This window comes from Centruroides vittatus, unplaced genomic scaffold (assembly GCF_030686945.1).
Source record: "Centruroides vittatus isolate TY-2023 unplaced genomic scaffold, ASM3068694v2 contig_341, whole genome shotgun sequence".
NCBI classification, from domain to species: Eukaryota; Metazoa; Arthropoda; class Arachnida; order Scorpiones; family Buthidae; genus Centruroides; species Centruroides vittatus.
Genome location: NW_027122166.1, coordinates 2658234 through 2676963, shown reverse-complemented (window position 1 = coordinate 2676963; position 18730 = coordinate 2658234). Strand labels below are relative to the sequence as shown.

Sequence of the window (18730 nt, the reverse complement as noted above, 5' to 3'; positions counted from 1 at the left end):
AGCAAAAGGACTTGTCAGGCAAATTTACTTCTCCAACTTCCTTAGATTATGAAGTTCTAAGTCATATTTTATACATATATGCTATATTCCAGAATATATAGCATTAAAAACAAGCAAACACATTATTTGAAATGTGATATCTATATTTTAGAAGTTGGTTTCCATCTTGAAAACTACTGTTTAAGATAGTCAAAAAGCATTTTTTTAATCTGCTGGCTCAGATACATAATATGACAAGCTAAAATAATATCTACCAAATGCTTGGATTGAGTGACTCTTTTCAAATATTTGATGACAAAGACTTTGAAAACATTATAAGCAACAGTGGAATATAATATGGAACTATGTAGAATAATGACAAATATTCAAAAACAGAAGCCAATGGATAATCAAGACACAAAGTCAATCCTTGTTAGAAAAGAAAATATAACAAAAAATATATTTTCTTATGCAACCAGAATTTGTATTTCTATTAATAATTATGAATATATTATGAAAATTATGTTTCATATGCAATAAATAAATGAAAAGCTTCATGTTATGGAAAGTATTTACTGAGGAAACCTTATTTTATCAATAACAGAAGCAATAGCTATCAATAATTATTAAAATAAAATTAATAAAATCAACTTATAAATGATAAATCACTTTCAGAAACTTGCTATCTTGTATTTAATAATGAGTCATTTAATTAAACAATAAGCTATGCAGGATCTTTTCTGACATCAGTTGAAAATTTAACAACAGACTAATCCTTTTGATTGCAATCTGGATCTTTGTCAAATCAATTACAAATTCCAACATGGAATGTGTAGAATGTCATTTAAAGCATTTCTGGTGTTCTGTGTGAGTTGCTGTTTACAAATAATAACTAGTTACATTGTGTGGTAGAATGGTCATTTATATTGTTTCTCATACACAATATAGTGCAATTTAATCACTTGGCTTCCTTTCATCTTTATTTTAGTTGTACAACTAAAATAAAGATGAAAGGAAGTGATTGTTAAGTTGCACTACATTGTGTATGAGAAACAATAGAAACAGAACATGACGTGGTTTCAAGTTATCAAAATGGTCATTTAATTATCATTATCATCAATAACACTAAACTAACTTTTGCATAAACAAACATACCACTGAGCCTGTTACTGGTGTGCGTCTGCTAATAAACAGACCGTTATGAATGTTTTCAAACTCTCAGGTTCTTTTTCAGGTAACTAATAACGCCTGAACGAATGCAATTCAAATTAAATTCAATTGGAACACCAGTCAGAACTCTCATGTGGATATTGATAACGTCATTCGGGCATGCGCTCCTTTAACCACTGTAGATTAACGCAAGTTCTTGTCCACGAGCACCTGCCAGGCTGTTCACAGAGTGATTTCATTCTTATGGTTAATGCAATTACCATCTTTTGAGTGTAGCCATGCAGACGTAAATAGCCTCTAGCCATCTAAGATGGTGTACTGTACATGTTGCACAACATGTACACCATCTAAGATGTTGGCAACATGCAGGAGTTATTAGTTACCTGAAGAAGAACCTGAGAGTTTGAAAAGTTCGTAATGGTCTGTTTATTAGAAGATGCATACTGCTAAGAGGCTCAGTGGTATGTTTGTTTACTTTACTCCAGTGTAGTATCATTGTTGTTTAACTTTTGCATAAATATTGTTTACTAAAAATTCATTAAACTTACCATCTCTTGATTTGTAATAGCATCAGGTAATGGTTTGGCAGACTGTGATGGTAAATTTTCACACCCAGATTCTCTGCAGTGAATTAATGGATTCACTACTTGTTGCATTTGAACACATGGATTGGGTGGTGTTGATACCATATTTATGGAAGTAGGATATTGATATGATGGTGATGAAACCAGATTTGGAGTTACAAATTGTACCAACATTAGTTGTTCTGAGACACGACGTAATTCTTCTTGCTGCATCAAAATTTGCTGTTGTAGCAGTTGATGACGTCTTCTTAAGTAATCTTGAAGCTGAGATTGATCAGACGCCATTGAAAATGCTGACTGGTATCTTTCAACATGACTGTTAGAAGGCTACAAAAAATATTTAAAAATGTATCTACAGTTTAAAGAATTATAAACTGTTATAATCTTTTTATAATACATACTTGTATAGCTGGTGTTGTATTATTTGTACATTAAAGGTGGTCCTATCAGTCCAATAACTGGTTGCAAAGTAGAAATTGTCATAGTTGAAGAAGATTGACTTGTGGTTGGAGTTACTGTTGTTTGTGACATATTTGATACATTAGGATCATTAATCATAACAGATCTATAATTTGGAACAGTTTTTGTATTAGATGAACTGAAGTAATCTGTTTGATTTTTGCTTCTTGGAGGAAGATGTTGAATGTTAGTTCTCATTTCATAAGACATAGGATCATATGATTGAACACCTGATGTTGTTACTAAAATGTATTGATTGCGTATGTTAAATTTGTCTTAACATATCAAAATCATTAAAAATCTAATAAAATAATTTTAAGATAATTTTTTATAAATAATTCATTAAAAATATTTACCTGAAGACATTTCTGACTGATTTGATGATATACTATCCCTAGAACTAGCTGAAAGAGCAAGTGATTGATTACTGCTTGAACAAGAAATTGGTGTTGTCGCAGCAGATCCCTGTAATTGCTCTAATTTGACTAGGTTATCAGATTTGTGGAGAGGGTTTTCTTTGTATATAGTCGTCTGCACTTGTTTATAACTGGGAAGAGCATTAACGCATTTTACCTTAGGTGTCGCAAACTGTATGAAGACATAGCAAGTACTGTACTATGAAAATTTATTTATTTATTTTTACAAATTAAGAAAGACAAAGTGTTTTCTTTTCTATATTTGTCAGGTATTGGTGCTTATAAATTAAATATATTCTCTAAAAACTTTAAAACACTTACCTGACTACAGTATGTGTACAAACAATGAATTCTGGTTTAGAATTCCATTGATGATAAGTAATGTAGTAACGAGTTTGAAGCCAAATCCACTGTTGACCTTTCGTCAAAAACCGATAGCAACAAGAAGTGCCTTCACCAGTCTGCATCACTAAAACAAAATTTTATTGTATTTAAAATGAATGAATTAATTCTCTCTCAAATTATCTAAAATTTAGATAATTTGAATGAGAGTAACTAATTAGCATAACAATTTTCTTAGCCACACATATTTCTGACTTTTAATGAACAATTTATCTAATAATTATATAAATTAAGTTTTTCTTTGAACATCATTTAAGATGAATTTATTGTATATCTTGGCAGATAAGATGATAGTTGAATCATTAAAAAAAAAGGCCCCTGAAATCCGGGGTTGTCTTACAGGACAGATACAAAAAAAAATGAGATTGAAATTTATATAAATTAAAACCATTATAGAAGAACAGACCAACCGTAATTATTTACTAGTAGAGAGTAGGGTATGAGCACAAAATAGAATAGCCCATACAACATTTTTGTGAATAGTCAAGGTCATTACCCAAATGCCATATCAGTGCAAATGTTTGCAACAATCGCAAGGCAGTGCTGCCAGATGCAAGAAAATAAAATTTGTTCATTTAAAAAATTAAAAATAGGACATAATTCCGTATACGCTATACAGTATTATTATTGATCACTGATCTAAACTAAATTCATAGGCCATTGGGGGTCATCTTATAGGATAAATATATGCTATAACTAAAAAACTTTGACAAAAATTTATACCTTGTCTTATCTGAAAGTTGTCTTATCTGCCGAGATATACAGTAATAAAAATTGATTTCTGTTTAAGTAAAATTTTTAATCAAAATTTTTATAAATTCACAAGAAAGAGTAATTTATTGGAGTCACAAAAATAATTTCTAATCATAATAACTTCCAGTATTTTCAGACTGATTAAGTCTATCTTCAAGGAACTTAACAAAATGAACACGTCTTAAAATACAAATTAGAAGCTTTTGGATGTATTTTGTAAAGTATTTTTGATTACAAAAGCTTAAGATGACCACAAAAATTAATTAATAATAAAAAGAAAGGAAAAAAATTTGTTTTTTTTATGGTCTTATCTTTTAATTATAAAAATTATAATACACAAATTATAAATAAAATTAATTTACCAAAAGTACTGTATTTATCTTAGTTTTCAGACAACAAACTAAACTAATTAAAAATTCAAAACTGGTCATTTTGAACAATCGTTGAGCATATATATTTTAAACTATAACATTCTTAATGTTTTAATCATTGTAATTACTTAAAATAATAAAATTCCTGTTGTATTTTGAAATATATGCACTATGTAAGATTGTCTGAAATTTGAATTAACCATTGTGTTTGGTTACCTGAGAAAATAAGATTCATTTTGCCAATATTAATTATCTTTATAGTTTGTGTGTTACAATTTTTATAATTAAATGGATTTAATAATAACGACAGAAGTTCTCTTTTCCTTTTATTGAAGTGCTTTTGATTAAATTCCTCAAAAGATAAACTTAATAAATCCAAAAAATACTTGTAAGATTATGGAGAATGGAAATTAATATTTTTCTGATGCTAATGAATTAATAATAATTTAATGACAGAAAAAAATCAAATCTATAATATTTATTGTTTTTATGTTCATTTAATTATTTAATAGAGAACTTACATGCTTCGTGACATGCTGCAACTTTTTCTAAATCATCTATATGATAATAATCATATCCAGAAGTTCCTAATACTTCAAATGGTAAGTATCCTATTATTGGTGGTGCTCTATTCAAAAAATATTTTAAAAGTTCTTTTAAATTTATTAACTGACATATATTAATAATTTTTGTATATTATGAACTTCAAAATCTTCCTTTTACAAAAGCAACCTTTATTGTTAATATATAAATAGTTTAAATGAATATGTGTAACTTGATACACTTTATTTTATTTTAAATATAAATAAATCTACATTCCAAAATGCTCTATACAAATTTCATGCAAACAATTATTGATATACTAAAGAAAGAAATTGTCTTCATGCATTACAAATTACAAAAAACATTTTTGAATTCAATCATTTATTTACAGGCTTCTCAAGTTTGTTTATTCTGTTTTTATGTCATTAAATATCAATTAATTTAGATATTTAATTATGTAAGTGACCAGTATGGCTATATCTTTTCTTCTTTACATTTATTAATATTTCTTTTACAATCATTATCAGTGCTTATTTATATTCTTCAAAACTTTTACTTAAGAAGATTTTAAAAATGCAATACCCAAATAAATGCAAACATTCAACATGAGCAAACTTAATGTCACAAGATAAATGTAGATAATTTTTCCAAAGACAAAATAGTTTATAAAAGTGTACTGGTTACTTCATTAAGCTAACAATGGGTAAGGATGGAGACCAACTAAGTTGAAAACATTATGATTTCTCACACCTTATCCACTGTTAAAAGATGTATTGATTACTTAATTAGTTAATTAAACTTAAAAGAACAATAAATTTATATCAAGTAATTCAAAACAAATGCAAGCAGGCACACCAAATAGATATATTTATACATATTCAAAAAAGAACACAAAATCTTGAGCAGGTTTTCTAAAACATCCAAAAAACATTTAGAATTGGCAAAGCTCAGCCTGACTTGTCAAATGCACTGTCTTACAAAATACTCCAAGAGATAATTATATTTAATTATATGCCTAATTCATTTGTTTAATTTTTCACACTAAAACTAAAAGTATTTTTATTGGCTGAGATGTGTTGTATTTAAAATTTAAACAGAATGACTGTCTAAATATTAAATAACATTTTTATATTAATTTTTTATATTCTAGTAACCTAATAAAGAAAATAAATAAAATTTGTTTTTTATCTATGTATAAAATAAATTTGAAAAATTACCTATGATCAAGAAAAAGAAATTTCCACTCTAGACTATGCCTAGATGTAAATTCATTCTTAGACTCGTCTAGTAATGACATTTCTCTTAGAAGCTTTGGAGTTTGCAATCTTGCCATAGCCACAAAACAAAGCTGCCATTCAGCATTACTAGAAACATGAGAACAACTGCTGCTATTATCATATTCAAAATTGTGAATGTTTGGTCCTGAAAAGATGTTAATTTAAATCACTTTTATAAATATATAAAACTAATGTAAATTAAAAAAAAAAAGTTAATTTTTTACCATCTGCAGATACATTTTTCCAGTGATGAAAGTTACCCACAAGACGAACGAGTTCATAAGTAGGAGAATTTTTGGAATGCATTGGTCCATGTTTAATATAAACCATTAATGATAACAGAGAATCTGATAATAAAATATAAAATTTAAGAAAAAATATATATTAAATCAGAAAGTTTAATTATAAATCTATTCTTTACCTTTAGATTGAATATGACTAGAATCAGTAAAAGTTGAAGTGTTAAGCAGTTTGTGAAGTGACTGTTTATCACTTTCATGAATAATGTCAAATATAGACACATTAAGATTTCCCTATAAATAAAACCATATAATTAAAATAATAAAATATATCAAAATATACTATTGAAATTTTGCTCAGAAAGTTTTTACAAAATAATTACATCATTAGAATCTTTCACATTTATAAAAAGATCAGAGAACTAGTCTTTAAGACACATTATAGGCCTATACATAATCTATTATGTATTCTATAATCTGTTTTTCATAAGTGAAAGAAAAATTTCAGTACTCATTACTGCTTGTTGCAGTTAACCTCTATTTTGTTGTAGATGGAAATAGATGGCTTTGCTCCATAACCTCTAGCAGCCAAACAATAAATTTATTATCATGCAATGTTTTGAACAGATACATCAATGACTATTTTTTACAGTGAGATAGATCTGGAAATTTTTAGTGCTACACTTTCAACAAGGGGGAAAAATCATCAGTCACAACTTATTTTGATAAACCCTCACATTTATTTCTGATTGTATTTATTAAATAATGGGATAAATAGATTATCTCCTTAGAATGATTTTTAATTTTCCATTTGAACTAATATTACAGTAAATGTAAAAACTATATAAATATCAACCAATAGTTTTGTTTTGTAAGGATAGTTTGAAATAAATTAATGTGTGATAGCACCAAAAATAAATCAAACTTTTTATTACATTTATAATGCCATTATTTACAGATGATCACCTTCAAAATAAGCTCCATATCTGCCAGCATCCAATCCAGCTCCACTTATCAATGCAATCCTGGAAGCTATTTTTCATAGTATCTTTAAGAACTTCTCTCACTGAAATTTTTATATTCAGCATCCATCAGTCATTCCTTGTTAATGAATAACAAAAAAGGCATAACAATACTTTCTCAATCTCTCTACTCCATTGATCATGTCCTGCAGATTTTAATCTGTTCCTAAAATAAAAGAAGTTAAAGGATTGCAGGTGCAAATCAGAAATGGAGATGGATGTCAGAGTGACAAGAGTACATAAAGACATCATTAAAAAATAGCTTCCAGGACTACTTTGACAAATGGTATAAGAGTTCGTGTGTGTTGTGCAATAAAATCTGTGCAATAAAATTTTATTTTTGACTTTATTATAATCTCTTCAAAACTACTGGTATAATGAGGATAAATAATTAGAGTTATATGTGAATACCAATAAACCAGTAAAAATAAATATAGAACAAAAACAAATGGTTTTCTTCAGTTTAAACAGTCATCCTCAGGTTTGAAGAATGCAGATATATAAATGAATACATTTTTAAAAATAGAATATAAATTTAAAAGCTGAAAAATTTGTGAAATATGTGCATGACTATTGCAGAATTTAACATCATGCTTTAATGCCAATAATACATTAAATAACAATTTGAAAATAAAAGATATTTACAAAATACAAAAATACATGTGTTAATCCAAGATTTATGGGAAGTCAGAGAACGCACTCCATGCAGTCAAACAAGAGTTCATCTCCTTATAATTAATCACTGTACCTCTTTTGAAAGGCTTGAATATTTCTATTCATTCAAGATATTTAAGGTTGGCTGGGTCATCACAGTGATCTAATATACAGGCATGATCAAATTTAACCTGAACGTCATTATCGTCGGCAAAAGTAGGTAGTGTGGTTGTGGAGAGTACTTTCTGAATAGTATATTGATGCTCCTTAATACACATGTTCAGGCATTGAGCAGTGGTCCCAATGTATTTGCACAAATGGTTCACCCTGTGATCTTGTGTAGGGATAGTACAGATCCCTGGCATACAGTTCCTCTCTAATGAGTCCTTATCATTTCTGATACTTAACTGTTTAAAAAACAGTAGGAGATGTCCTGTAAGTGACCCTGTTATTCATTAGCATGTAACTTAGTAGTGTACCTAGGAACCTTATTATATGTACTGACCAAAAAGGACCTGTCTTCTGGTTGTATATGCTGTGGGATGTTCTTGACATGAAATAAGAGTGTTAATTAGGTGCACAGAGTATCCATGTTGCTTGGCCATATGTGAGATGTAATCAAGCTCTATTTTCCTATCTCCTGCTGTCGAACAACGAACTGCAGGGGGATAAAATGACCATTTAAAACAGAAGAAAACATTTGTTTTTGTTTTATATATTTATTTTTACCGGTTTATTGGTATTCACATGTAGCTGTAATTACTTAACTTTACTATGTACAGTACATTAATTAAAAGTTAAAAATTAAATATCAACCTCCTTATAGTACATAAAATTTTTTCAATTAATTGAATAATAAATTCATAAAATTAATTCATTTTGATAAAAAACACACATAAACATCATTAATTTTATTCTTAATTTTAATTAGACTAATGGTCTAAGTAATACTCACAGGAATGTATCCAAGAAGTGAAAAAATACTTTCTGACGTATACAATATTCTACCATTACATGAAAATACTATGATAAAACCATCTAGAGCCTAAATAAAAGAAAAACATTTCAACATTAATAATTATACTTATTTAATAATGATTAAAAAAGTCACCATTCCAATTCTTTTATTTTATGAAAGTATCAATAAGATTAACTGACCTGATTAGCCACTTTATCATTATAAAGAGTAAATTGTTGCCTTATTTTGTAACTAGGTCTATCAATTTTGTAAAGAAAAAAAAACAGTTCTAAATTCTGTTCAAAAATAACATTTACCAGTGTACCTGGAACATGCAAAATAAAATAAGGCTGAATAAACTGACTATTGGGCCATCTTGTATTTTATCTAGGGACATCCCAATACTGCTGATACCAATACTGGTATCAATACTTTTCCTCAGACTTTGGATCTGGTATCATTATATTATTCACAGACAGGTACCATCCAATTTAAATTGGATTTTGCAGCCAAATTCAAAACTGGATTTGGGTTTTAAAGTCAGTTTTGGCCAAAATCTAGATACTAAATACAGAACAGAGTTAGTCTAAAAACAGAATTACAGAGTTCAGATGACTATTTATAAATAACTTTCAAAGCTAAACACCAATTAATATAACACCAATCAATGCTGAATATTATCAGGCTAGAAACGGCTATAATATTAATAAATTATGAGACAATTTGGCACTAGAGTTAGATATTAAGTGCCATCTCTTGATAAATTTAATAATTTATTAATATTAAATAATTGTCTCATAATTTATTAATATTATAGCCGTTTCTAGCCCGATATTATTCGGCATTGGTTAGTGTGTAGCTTTATAATATATCTGGTTTAATGATGATGTTTGTTTAAATAACTTCCAATTATTTGAAAAACTTGAAAATATATGAAAATATCAAATCAACTGATACAGTATTAGTAACATTTAGTTTACATTAGAAATCAGTTTTAATTAATAATTTGTTAATAATAATAAACTAGAATAAAGCAAGTTTCAATTACACAAAACAAACTCAAACTCAAGTCACAGACTGAACACAAATGGCTGGTAAGATTTCCAGTTTGGATAGCTAATGCTAATACTCAGGTATTGATACTTTTGTGGTATCAGGAGTCCCTAATGTTATCTGATTTGAGAATATAATATTTCCTGCTTTATTAAAAGGTCTTGTGTTATTTTTATTTTTTATTTTAGCTCTTTCCATCTTGTGGGAAGTAAGAGGGTCTTTTTTAGCAAGCCCATTAGAAAGTATGATGATGTAAGTTTATTGGAATATGTTTTAAACCAATTTTTTGTAAATTAATTATTTATTTATATTATTTTTAAAAACAGGAGTATGGTTGCATTTGTAATATTATTTTTTTGTTGGATTCATGGATGTATTTAAAAACCCAGAAATTGTAAGTTTTTAAATTATTCCATTGTTGGGGATATGTGTTTTTTAAATGAGTTTATAACATTTATATATTGAATTTTATATATTGTCGATTAAGTACCTGCTGATGAGGGGTCAACAGGTCCGAAACACAAAGATATCGTGTATGTGTTCAGGTGATAAATAAAGATTGTTTTTTCTGATATTGTTTACATAATTTGCAGAACCAGTTATCCAGTATAATAAGTCCTAATAATAGATATGTCCTAGTTCACTATTTAAATTCAAATTATTATATTAAAGACACAAAGGCATATAAATCGAAAATATATATATATTTTTTTGTTCGGGATATATAATTTTAAATTGTAAGCATACTTTGTTCCATTGACGATTTTAATTTGAATATGTAAATTATTTGTATAATGCATTCAATTTTAATGTAGCCGTTTTGTTCTGTGTTATGTGTCTGATGATGTCTATTTTAAATGGATGAAAATGTTAGTAAATATTTCTTTATTTATTAATTACATAGTTGCTGGTATTGGTTTGGTTGTGTGAGTTTATCCTATCACATTTTTGGACAGTTATCTTAGATTTAGAAATTTTAGTGATTCTTACTTACAAATTGATCAAAGTTTCAAGAGTAATAAAGAGGCTATTTTTGTCAATTCTTGAAACTAATTCTATGACGTCTCAATTACTTTCAGAACTGTTCAATTCTATTCCTCTTTTATTTCTATTAAGCAGTTTATTTTCACTTATATTTTTTGTAAGTATTATGTAACTTTTGAAACACAAAACTAATTCTAAAAGTTTAGTTTTAGCTTACTTTTTACTTATAAAATCTCTCATGTTCTTGAATTCTGTGAAGAATGTAGAGTGGTCCCTATATTAAAGCCATAATGTTCAAACATTTTTGGACGTATTTCAGAAAAGGATCAGGAAAGAATGTACAAAACAGAAAAAACAGTTCTATTCTTGGAGGATCTGTGCAAACTCATCTTACAAAAATTGGAAGAAAGAGTCTTAGTAAACTTACAATCCAATATCCTTAGTTATGCATGGTATGTGGATGATATTTTGATTATATACTAAAGCCATTTTACATTCAACTCAATACAGTAATGCACAGGAAATATTAGAAAAAAAAGCTATGATTTTGGAATTCTAAATAGGAATTCTATAACTGAAATATAAAATTATTCTTTAGATACTGTGTTTTAACAAAATGTTCAATCATACATATTTGCCACACTATTCCAAAGACGTATTTTGAAAAATCTTTAAAATTCATCTTTAATTTCTTCTTTAATTTATAAAAAGCAGTATATAAAATGTTCTCTTACCTCTAGCATTAAATGAGTAAATTCTTCATTGGATAAGAATGAAGGTTTCCAATTTTCTTGAACCTCTGATGACTGAGACTGAATAGAAATTTCTATAAAAATTGTTTTTTATTAAATAAAAATTTTATAATTATTTAAATGAAAATCAAATCAATATTTTTATCGTGAAATTCATACCACTATGACTTCTTAAAAATGAAATTGTAGATCTAAGAACAGATGATTTATCCATTTTTCGATTGGACGAAGATACCATTGAACATAACTCATTGATGAGTATGTTGAATTGATCTCTTCGTTTCTTTTCACTAAGATTTCTTGACTTCCTACATTTTATGTGGAAAAATATATTTTGATTTTATTTTTTTTAAATTTAAAATATATTTATATTAAAACCATAATTCTCAATTTATTTATTTAGTTATTTATAACTTTTCATCCAATTAAAGATATTTAACATAAAACTTCAGTTCTTAATGAATATAAAATAAAAATTCAATAAGAATCTAAGATACAGTATTTAAAATCAATCAACATTGTAATACAAAATATATTAATATAAATTTTTTTAAATTTTAATGTTCAAGTCTTTTCAATATGAAATTATGAGTTACAAATAAAACCAAACTGCAAATCTATATATAAAGTCTAATACAAAATGAATATAACTGAAAAACCAGTTAATATTTTAAAATCAATTGAACAAAGATTATCTTCTAGACTATTTATAGATTAGAAATTAATTAATTTCAAATATTGTATAAGAGTGAGTAAAATTGCCACTTTATAAGAACATTAAAATTCTTATACAGTAGAGCATCGATTATCCGACCCCCGATTAACCGACTTATCGGTTAACCGACTTCATTCTAGTCGGCAAATTCAAATGTCCGCTACTGATTTGGTGCTACAATATTTGGTTATGTCTTGGCTACTTTAATATTATTTTTGTTAAATTTTTGCATGTTTTAGCTGGCAGCACTGGCGCGACCATGAAAGGGAGGCTAGTATTTAAACCAGGCCTAATATACTATACTATTAATGTATTTTTTCATACTTTTCGGTTATCCAACCAACCCCAGTCCCTAATTAAGTCAGATAATCGATGCTCTATTGTAATTAAAAAAAAATAGTTATTGTAAGTTAATTTTTTATACAATAAACAAAAATAGCTACTGGAAAATAACTATTAAAAACAAAAAACCTTGATAATTCCAGCAAAAAATATTTAATAATAACGTTTTCGACTGTTTTAAACAGCCATCATCAGTTAAAACGAACTTAAACAAAAGAATGCAGAAAAAAGAACTCAAGCAATACAAATATTTAAAATTAGAAACTTGAGTTCTTTTTTCTGCATTCTTTTGTTTAAGTTCGTTTTAACTGATGATGGCTGTTTAAAACAGTCGAAAACGTTATTATTAAATATTTTTTGCTGGAATTATCAAGGTTTTTTGTTTTTAATAGTTATTTTATAAGTGTTTATAGAAAAATAACTTATTAACTTGCAAGATTTTTTTTTTTAAATAGGATGCAAAGAAAACTTTTTTGTAGAAAACTATTGCATATATATATATGCAATAGTTTTCTACAAAAAAAGTTTTCTTTGTGTATATGTATATACACAAAGAATGTATTGTGTATTGTGTATATGTATATACATTTATATATATATATATATATATCATTATATATATATTACACAATAGTTTCTACAAAAAAGTTTCTACAAATATATATAAATATATATTAGGAATCACTCATTGAGCGAAAAAAAATGACCACAGCGCGTTGTGGTCATTTCAAAACAGCCACAAAGCAAAATTTGCGTCATGGCTTTCATGATATTTGACCATGATGCATTCTGGTTAGGTTAGGCTAGGTTACTCAGACAGGTTGAAATTGATTCAAATGTTTTAGTTAGGGTGCCTGATGTTGATTGGGGACGTGCAGCTCCCAGAAATGTTTTAGCTGTTGTTATGAGCATTAATCCATCAGGTCTCTATCAGTTAAGAAACAAGGGTCTTCTTGATCGACTTTATGCTTGTAATGAATTTACAATTTCTGAGAGTAACTTTATTAACATTCAGGACGTACCCTCAACTTCACACTTTGCTCGGCATCCACATTAACATCTGGAAGTAAGCAAGGGTTTATAATGTGTCACTGTAAAAGATACTGTATTGATAAAAAAATGCAAATGTCGCTTAAAGAACAAAAAATGCAATTTGAAACGTCACGGTAATAGTTTTTGTACAAAATAAATAACTCTGAAACATTCTCGATTCTCATAAAAAAAACTGATTTATTAATATAAGTTCCTGACAAAGTTGTTATTTTTAGTGAATTAGTTGTTAGAAAATGTTGACATATCAAGCACTGCAACAGATTTTCACAAATGATTACATGTTGTTGAAAAGTAATCAAGTAACCTAAGTAACCTAACTAACCTAACCTAACCAGAACACATCATTGTCAAATATCATGAAAGCCACGACACAAATTTCACTTTGTGGTCGTTTTGAAACAACCACAATGCGTTGTGGTCATTTTTTTGCTCAATGAGCAATTTTAGTCTCTTTGAGCCTAACATATATATATATATATATATATATACACACACACACACACACGTCACTGTGAAAGACTGAAATTAGAGAATGTCGAGATTCTCCAGTGAATGTTGACAAATATGAAAGACTGTTGGTGAAAGACGGAATATTTGGTTATATTATTAATGTTATGTTAGGTTAGGTTAAGGTTTAGGTTTGTTTTAGGTTAGGTAAAAAATGTCCCTGAAAGAAGCAGCTGCAACTAATTCGAGAAGTGGAAGGCAAGGCTATACATGCTCTAATTGCAAAAAAAAGTGTTCCATGACTAAATGCTAGAAACAATATTTTTATTCAACATTCACATCAGAGCATGCTGAATGTCAGTGTAAATGAGAAATAATGATATTTAGCAAATATTTCATACATACACAAAGTGACTGTGTGAATGCTGACATTCACCAGCGAATGTCGACAATTGCCAGATATTGGTCTTGCACAGTAACATATATATAAATATAAATTTAAGACCGTATAATCAATATAATCACACTGATATTCTTATGCGTTCTGAATAAAAATACTGTAGAGGAAAATCTTGCCATCCGTGGTTACAAAAAAATATTCACTTTGAGACAGATTTTTCTAATGTAAGAATGGGAATGCTTCTTCAAAAGATAGGGTAAACAGTGCTGTAACATGTTGTATGGTTATATTGCAGGCATTGATGCATAATTAATGTATAGGGAATTAAGATTCCACCAGAGTGTTCTAAGGAATGACATCTTTATTTTTGAGTATGCCTAAACTCAGCACTACCTGGCCACACATGGCAAGTGCAATTAGCGATTACCAAACAGAAACTGACTACTGTATTTACTTGCATATAAGACAAGGTGTAACTTTAGATATCAAAATAAAGAAAATTAGATTTATTAATACAATTCTAATTTTATTTCGTTTAATCACAAGTAAAATATCAAATGAATGTAAATGCACACATTGTCCCACAAAAATTACTGGCATTTTAAACTTTAAGGAAAAATCTTTTAAAATCGACAACATAATTTGTTCATATAAAGCTGGACAATTGAAAACCTTTTTTTGTCAATTCTTAACAGTCGAATCCACTCTCCGTTGATTACATTTATGAGTTTCTCCAAATTTTGATTTCCAAATAATCATCTGTTTTCACATGGTAATGAATTAAAACTTATATCGGGCTCCCATGTGATTTTGGAATTTTAATCTGGAATTCAATTCAAAAGCTTTGCTTTGCTTTTCCTATTGTTATTCATCTTTACTCCTGACAATATACAAGAACAATTCAAACAACCCAGATGTGGGAAACGCCGGGAGGTAGGACGGAAGTCGGACCTCCTTGTTCTCGGCGAATAGGTCGGCAAGACCCGCCCCACTGTCAAGGATGGCTAAATTTGCGCGATATCCCGACTTGTTGGGATCGGTCAGTTACTTGTCAGGTCGAGTGGAGGAGTGTGTGTGGGGTCGTCGATAAAGAAAGGCAATATCCGTATAACAGGACAACACAGATAATGGTTTATTGGAACATAGGAACTACTACAGAAACGCTACGCATCCCGTCCCTAATCGCGGGAGAGAGAGAGCTCACAATTGTTAGGGGATTCATACCTCTCGGTTATCGATTTTGATCGAGAATATACTTCGACTCGGACGTCTTTCCTGGCGGAGCGACAGGTGGGCGGCAGGATTGGCTTGTCGGCAGAGGCTTCGGCGTCTCGACTTGGCCTTCGAGTCGGATACGGTGTCGCCGGGCAGTTCGTCTTCTTCGGACGTCAGCTCCCCGTTCTTAGAGATCTCCCCCCTATTTATACTCTAAGTCCCTTCCACCACGATCACCAATCGCGATAGAGGATGATGACTTGAATTCCGTGACTCAGGTCGGATCCTGAGAAGGAGGGAAGCGAGTTTGACGGCGGAAGATTGTACATCCTTCGAAACTTGATCGTTATCGCGGATCTCGATCGTTATCTCCCGAGAGGACTTCGAAATAATTAAAATTTAACATTGGACCGGCCTAATACGGGTCTCACACAGATAAAATACTTATGTTTTTAAATACAAGAGGGTAAGCATCCAGTAAAAAATGCAAATACACGTTTCACAAACATTATTTGCAAAAACTCAAAGAATCTTTCACTAGCACACTTAGGACGACCTAGAAATTTGAAGCTGTGATAAATGAATAAAAACCTCGTCTTATATGCGAGTAAATATGGTATTTTGAATTTAAAGCTTTTTAACAAGTTCTATAAAAGCTATTTTGGAAATACTGCATGATAGTATTAATACAAGTTTCTGCTCTTAGTAGGTAGCAAAAAACTCTGGTTTTTTGTTTTTGTTGTTGTCTGTGACCAATAACTGTACCATTTATGCTAAGTGAAAAGGAAAAAAAAACATCTGATCATTTAATTAAAAACAAAATTTACAGTTTAATAAAGAAAAAATTAAGGTATTTAATAATCAAATCTTAAGTAACTTTGCCTAGAGATAGGAAAATTTATCAAGAGATGGCATCTAATGCCTAACTAAATAAACTAATTTTTAGAAAGTTCTGGAAAAAAACTTGACCTGGAGCAGGACTTGAACCTACAACTCCTGTTTACTATTATTAATTTATTAAATTTATCAAGAGATAGTGTGCAATCATCAGATTGAAAGTTTTACATTTCAATCTGATGATAAGTTTTGTAATGAGTTAACAATTTTCTGAAATCTTAGTTATAGAATAATATCAAATCATCTAAAATATAAACAGTAACTACTATAGAATGATCTGAATCATAAATCTTTAGGAAATCAGCCTAATATTCTGTCAGTTAGTCAACTTAATTCCAGCAATTCCTGAAAAATTTAAAATACCTAACTAATGATAATATTGAAAGCATTTAATTTCCATTAATTTTTCATATTGTCTTTTAGAAAATATTTGATAATAATTTAATAAAATTTTAAAGTTTTAGTATTTTTATAAATTAGAGTTATTAATGTTTGACTCAAGATTTGGAGTTGGAGAATACCAATTTAGCAATAATTTGAGATTCAATCCTAATTCTAACTCATGTTGATAGATATGGGAATTAAATGATACATTCACTTACAAGGCTAACTTCTTTTGACTAAAAAAATTGAATCAGAAGAAATCCTTATAAAGCCTTAAGCATCTCTGATCTGGACAATCATCCAAGAAGTGCTATTAACTTAGTTTCCTTATAACTCTGTGATCATTGACACTGAATTTAGTATAATATTTTTAAATTTTAACAGACAACAAATATCTGGTTTTTTCATTCTTTGAATATAAAGTTGCAGAATTGGTTGCCAATTTTCTTTGTAATACTATCAGTGAATAAAATGATATCTGTTAGTTTCTTATATCTCAGTCTTAAATGTTCAAATAAAAAATAAACACATTTCCATGGAGACTACCATCTACATAAATAAATTTGAAATTTATACCAGAACTTATGAAATATTAGGTGAGGTAGCTCCGTAACTAATGTAAGTATAAAAGTTTACACTAGAAACAAAAAAATATAGTACAGACTTTTCTATTTCACTTTTTCTCATATCTTCTAAATGTACTGGAAGTTAAGCCAATTCACAACAGTAATGATTGAATGAAATGTCTAATACAAGTCTGTAACAAGCAATTATTTATTGTGACACTGTCACAATTTTTAATCATATTTTTAATTAATTTAATTTAAAATATATACTCTCCACCTAAAATTAGTACTATAGTGTCTAGTCTGTACATCATACTCAATAGAATCATGTTGGTCATCTATTAACTGCTTTCAGGGGAAATTTTGAATTGAAATAATGTGACTTCTGGTTTGAATTGGAAGTTTGTATATAGTTAATCAGGGCCTCCTGCTCTTAACGTTTCTATATATGATCTTGGATTTCATCTATCTAACTCCATTCTTGAAATTAAGGAAAAAGACAGACAGCAACAGCAGGAATTTATAAACCTACACTTTTTTCAAATTGCAGCCCTTTCTGTATTATTTGTAATAATTTTTTAATACTAGATGATCCAAAACATTACTCACAGGAAGTAAAGTGACAAGTTTAATAATGCCACAACTAGTTATATGCTCATTACTGTTTTGCTATTTTACAAGAAACATAAAATCAACATAAATCCTTGTTGAACACAGTCGATTTAGAGTATTTTCATATAAACTACAGTGGTGCCTCATATAACGTACTTAATCCGTTCCAGTTGCACGTCCGTTAAGTGAAACGTCCGTTATACGAAACGCATTTTCCCATAGAAATACATGTTAAAACATCTAATTCGTTCAGCAGCATAAGATAACCGTACTGTATCATAAAAAAAATGGAGCAGTCACCAAGTATGCCGGAAAGTCCGTTGTTCACAGCCAGTCCGTTGCTCGAGTCACATAACGGCCAAAACAGAAAGTCCGTTGTTCGCAGCGTCCGTTATTCGAGGCGTATGTTATACGAGGCACCACTGTATTTTGGTAAGTTTAAATTTAATTTGTATACTAGTACTTTTTATATATTAACAGGAC

General features: G+C 29.0%; 1 protein-coding gene across 3 annotated transcripts in view; it reads right to left on the bottom strand.

Annotated features, from left to right (window-relative positions):
* Nucleotides 1-1919: 1919 nt before the first annotated feature.
* The window catches only part of Clk (circadian locomoter output cycles kaput protein Clock), a 28588-nt gene continuing 11777 nt past the window's right edge, over nt 1920-18730 (bottom strand). Inside the window, exons 3-13 of one of the 3 annotated variants that reach the window (XM_067268869.1) lie at nt 11776-11924; nt 11599-11690; nt 8825-8914; nt 6376-6487; nt 6179-6301; nt 5895-6099; nt 4656-4762; nt 2930-3077; nt 2549-2802; nt 2135-2434; nt 1920-2060 (exon numbers count right to left, since the gene is read on the bottom strand). In XM_067268869.1, coding sequence (XP_067124970.1) covers nt 2154-2434; nt 2549-2802; nt 2930-3077; nt 4656-4762; nt 5895-6099; nt 6179-6301; nt 6376-6487; nt 8825-8914; nt 11599-11690; nt 11776-11924 — 1561 coding nt within the window. In that variant the 3' untranslated portion in view covers nt 1920-2060; nt 2135-2153. Of the gene's footprint in view, nt 2061-2134; nt 2435-2548; nt 2803-2929; nt 3078-4655; nt 4763-5894; nt 6100-6178; nt 6302-6375; nt 6488-8824; nt 8915-11598; nt 11691-11775; nt 11925-18730 lie in introns of those variants that run through there. The other 2 variants (XM_067268870.1, XM_067268871.1) reach the window with 2 other exon arrangements.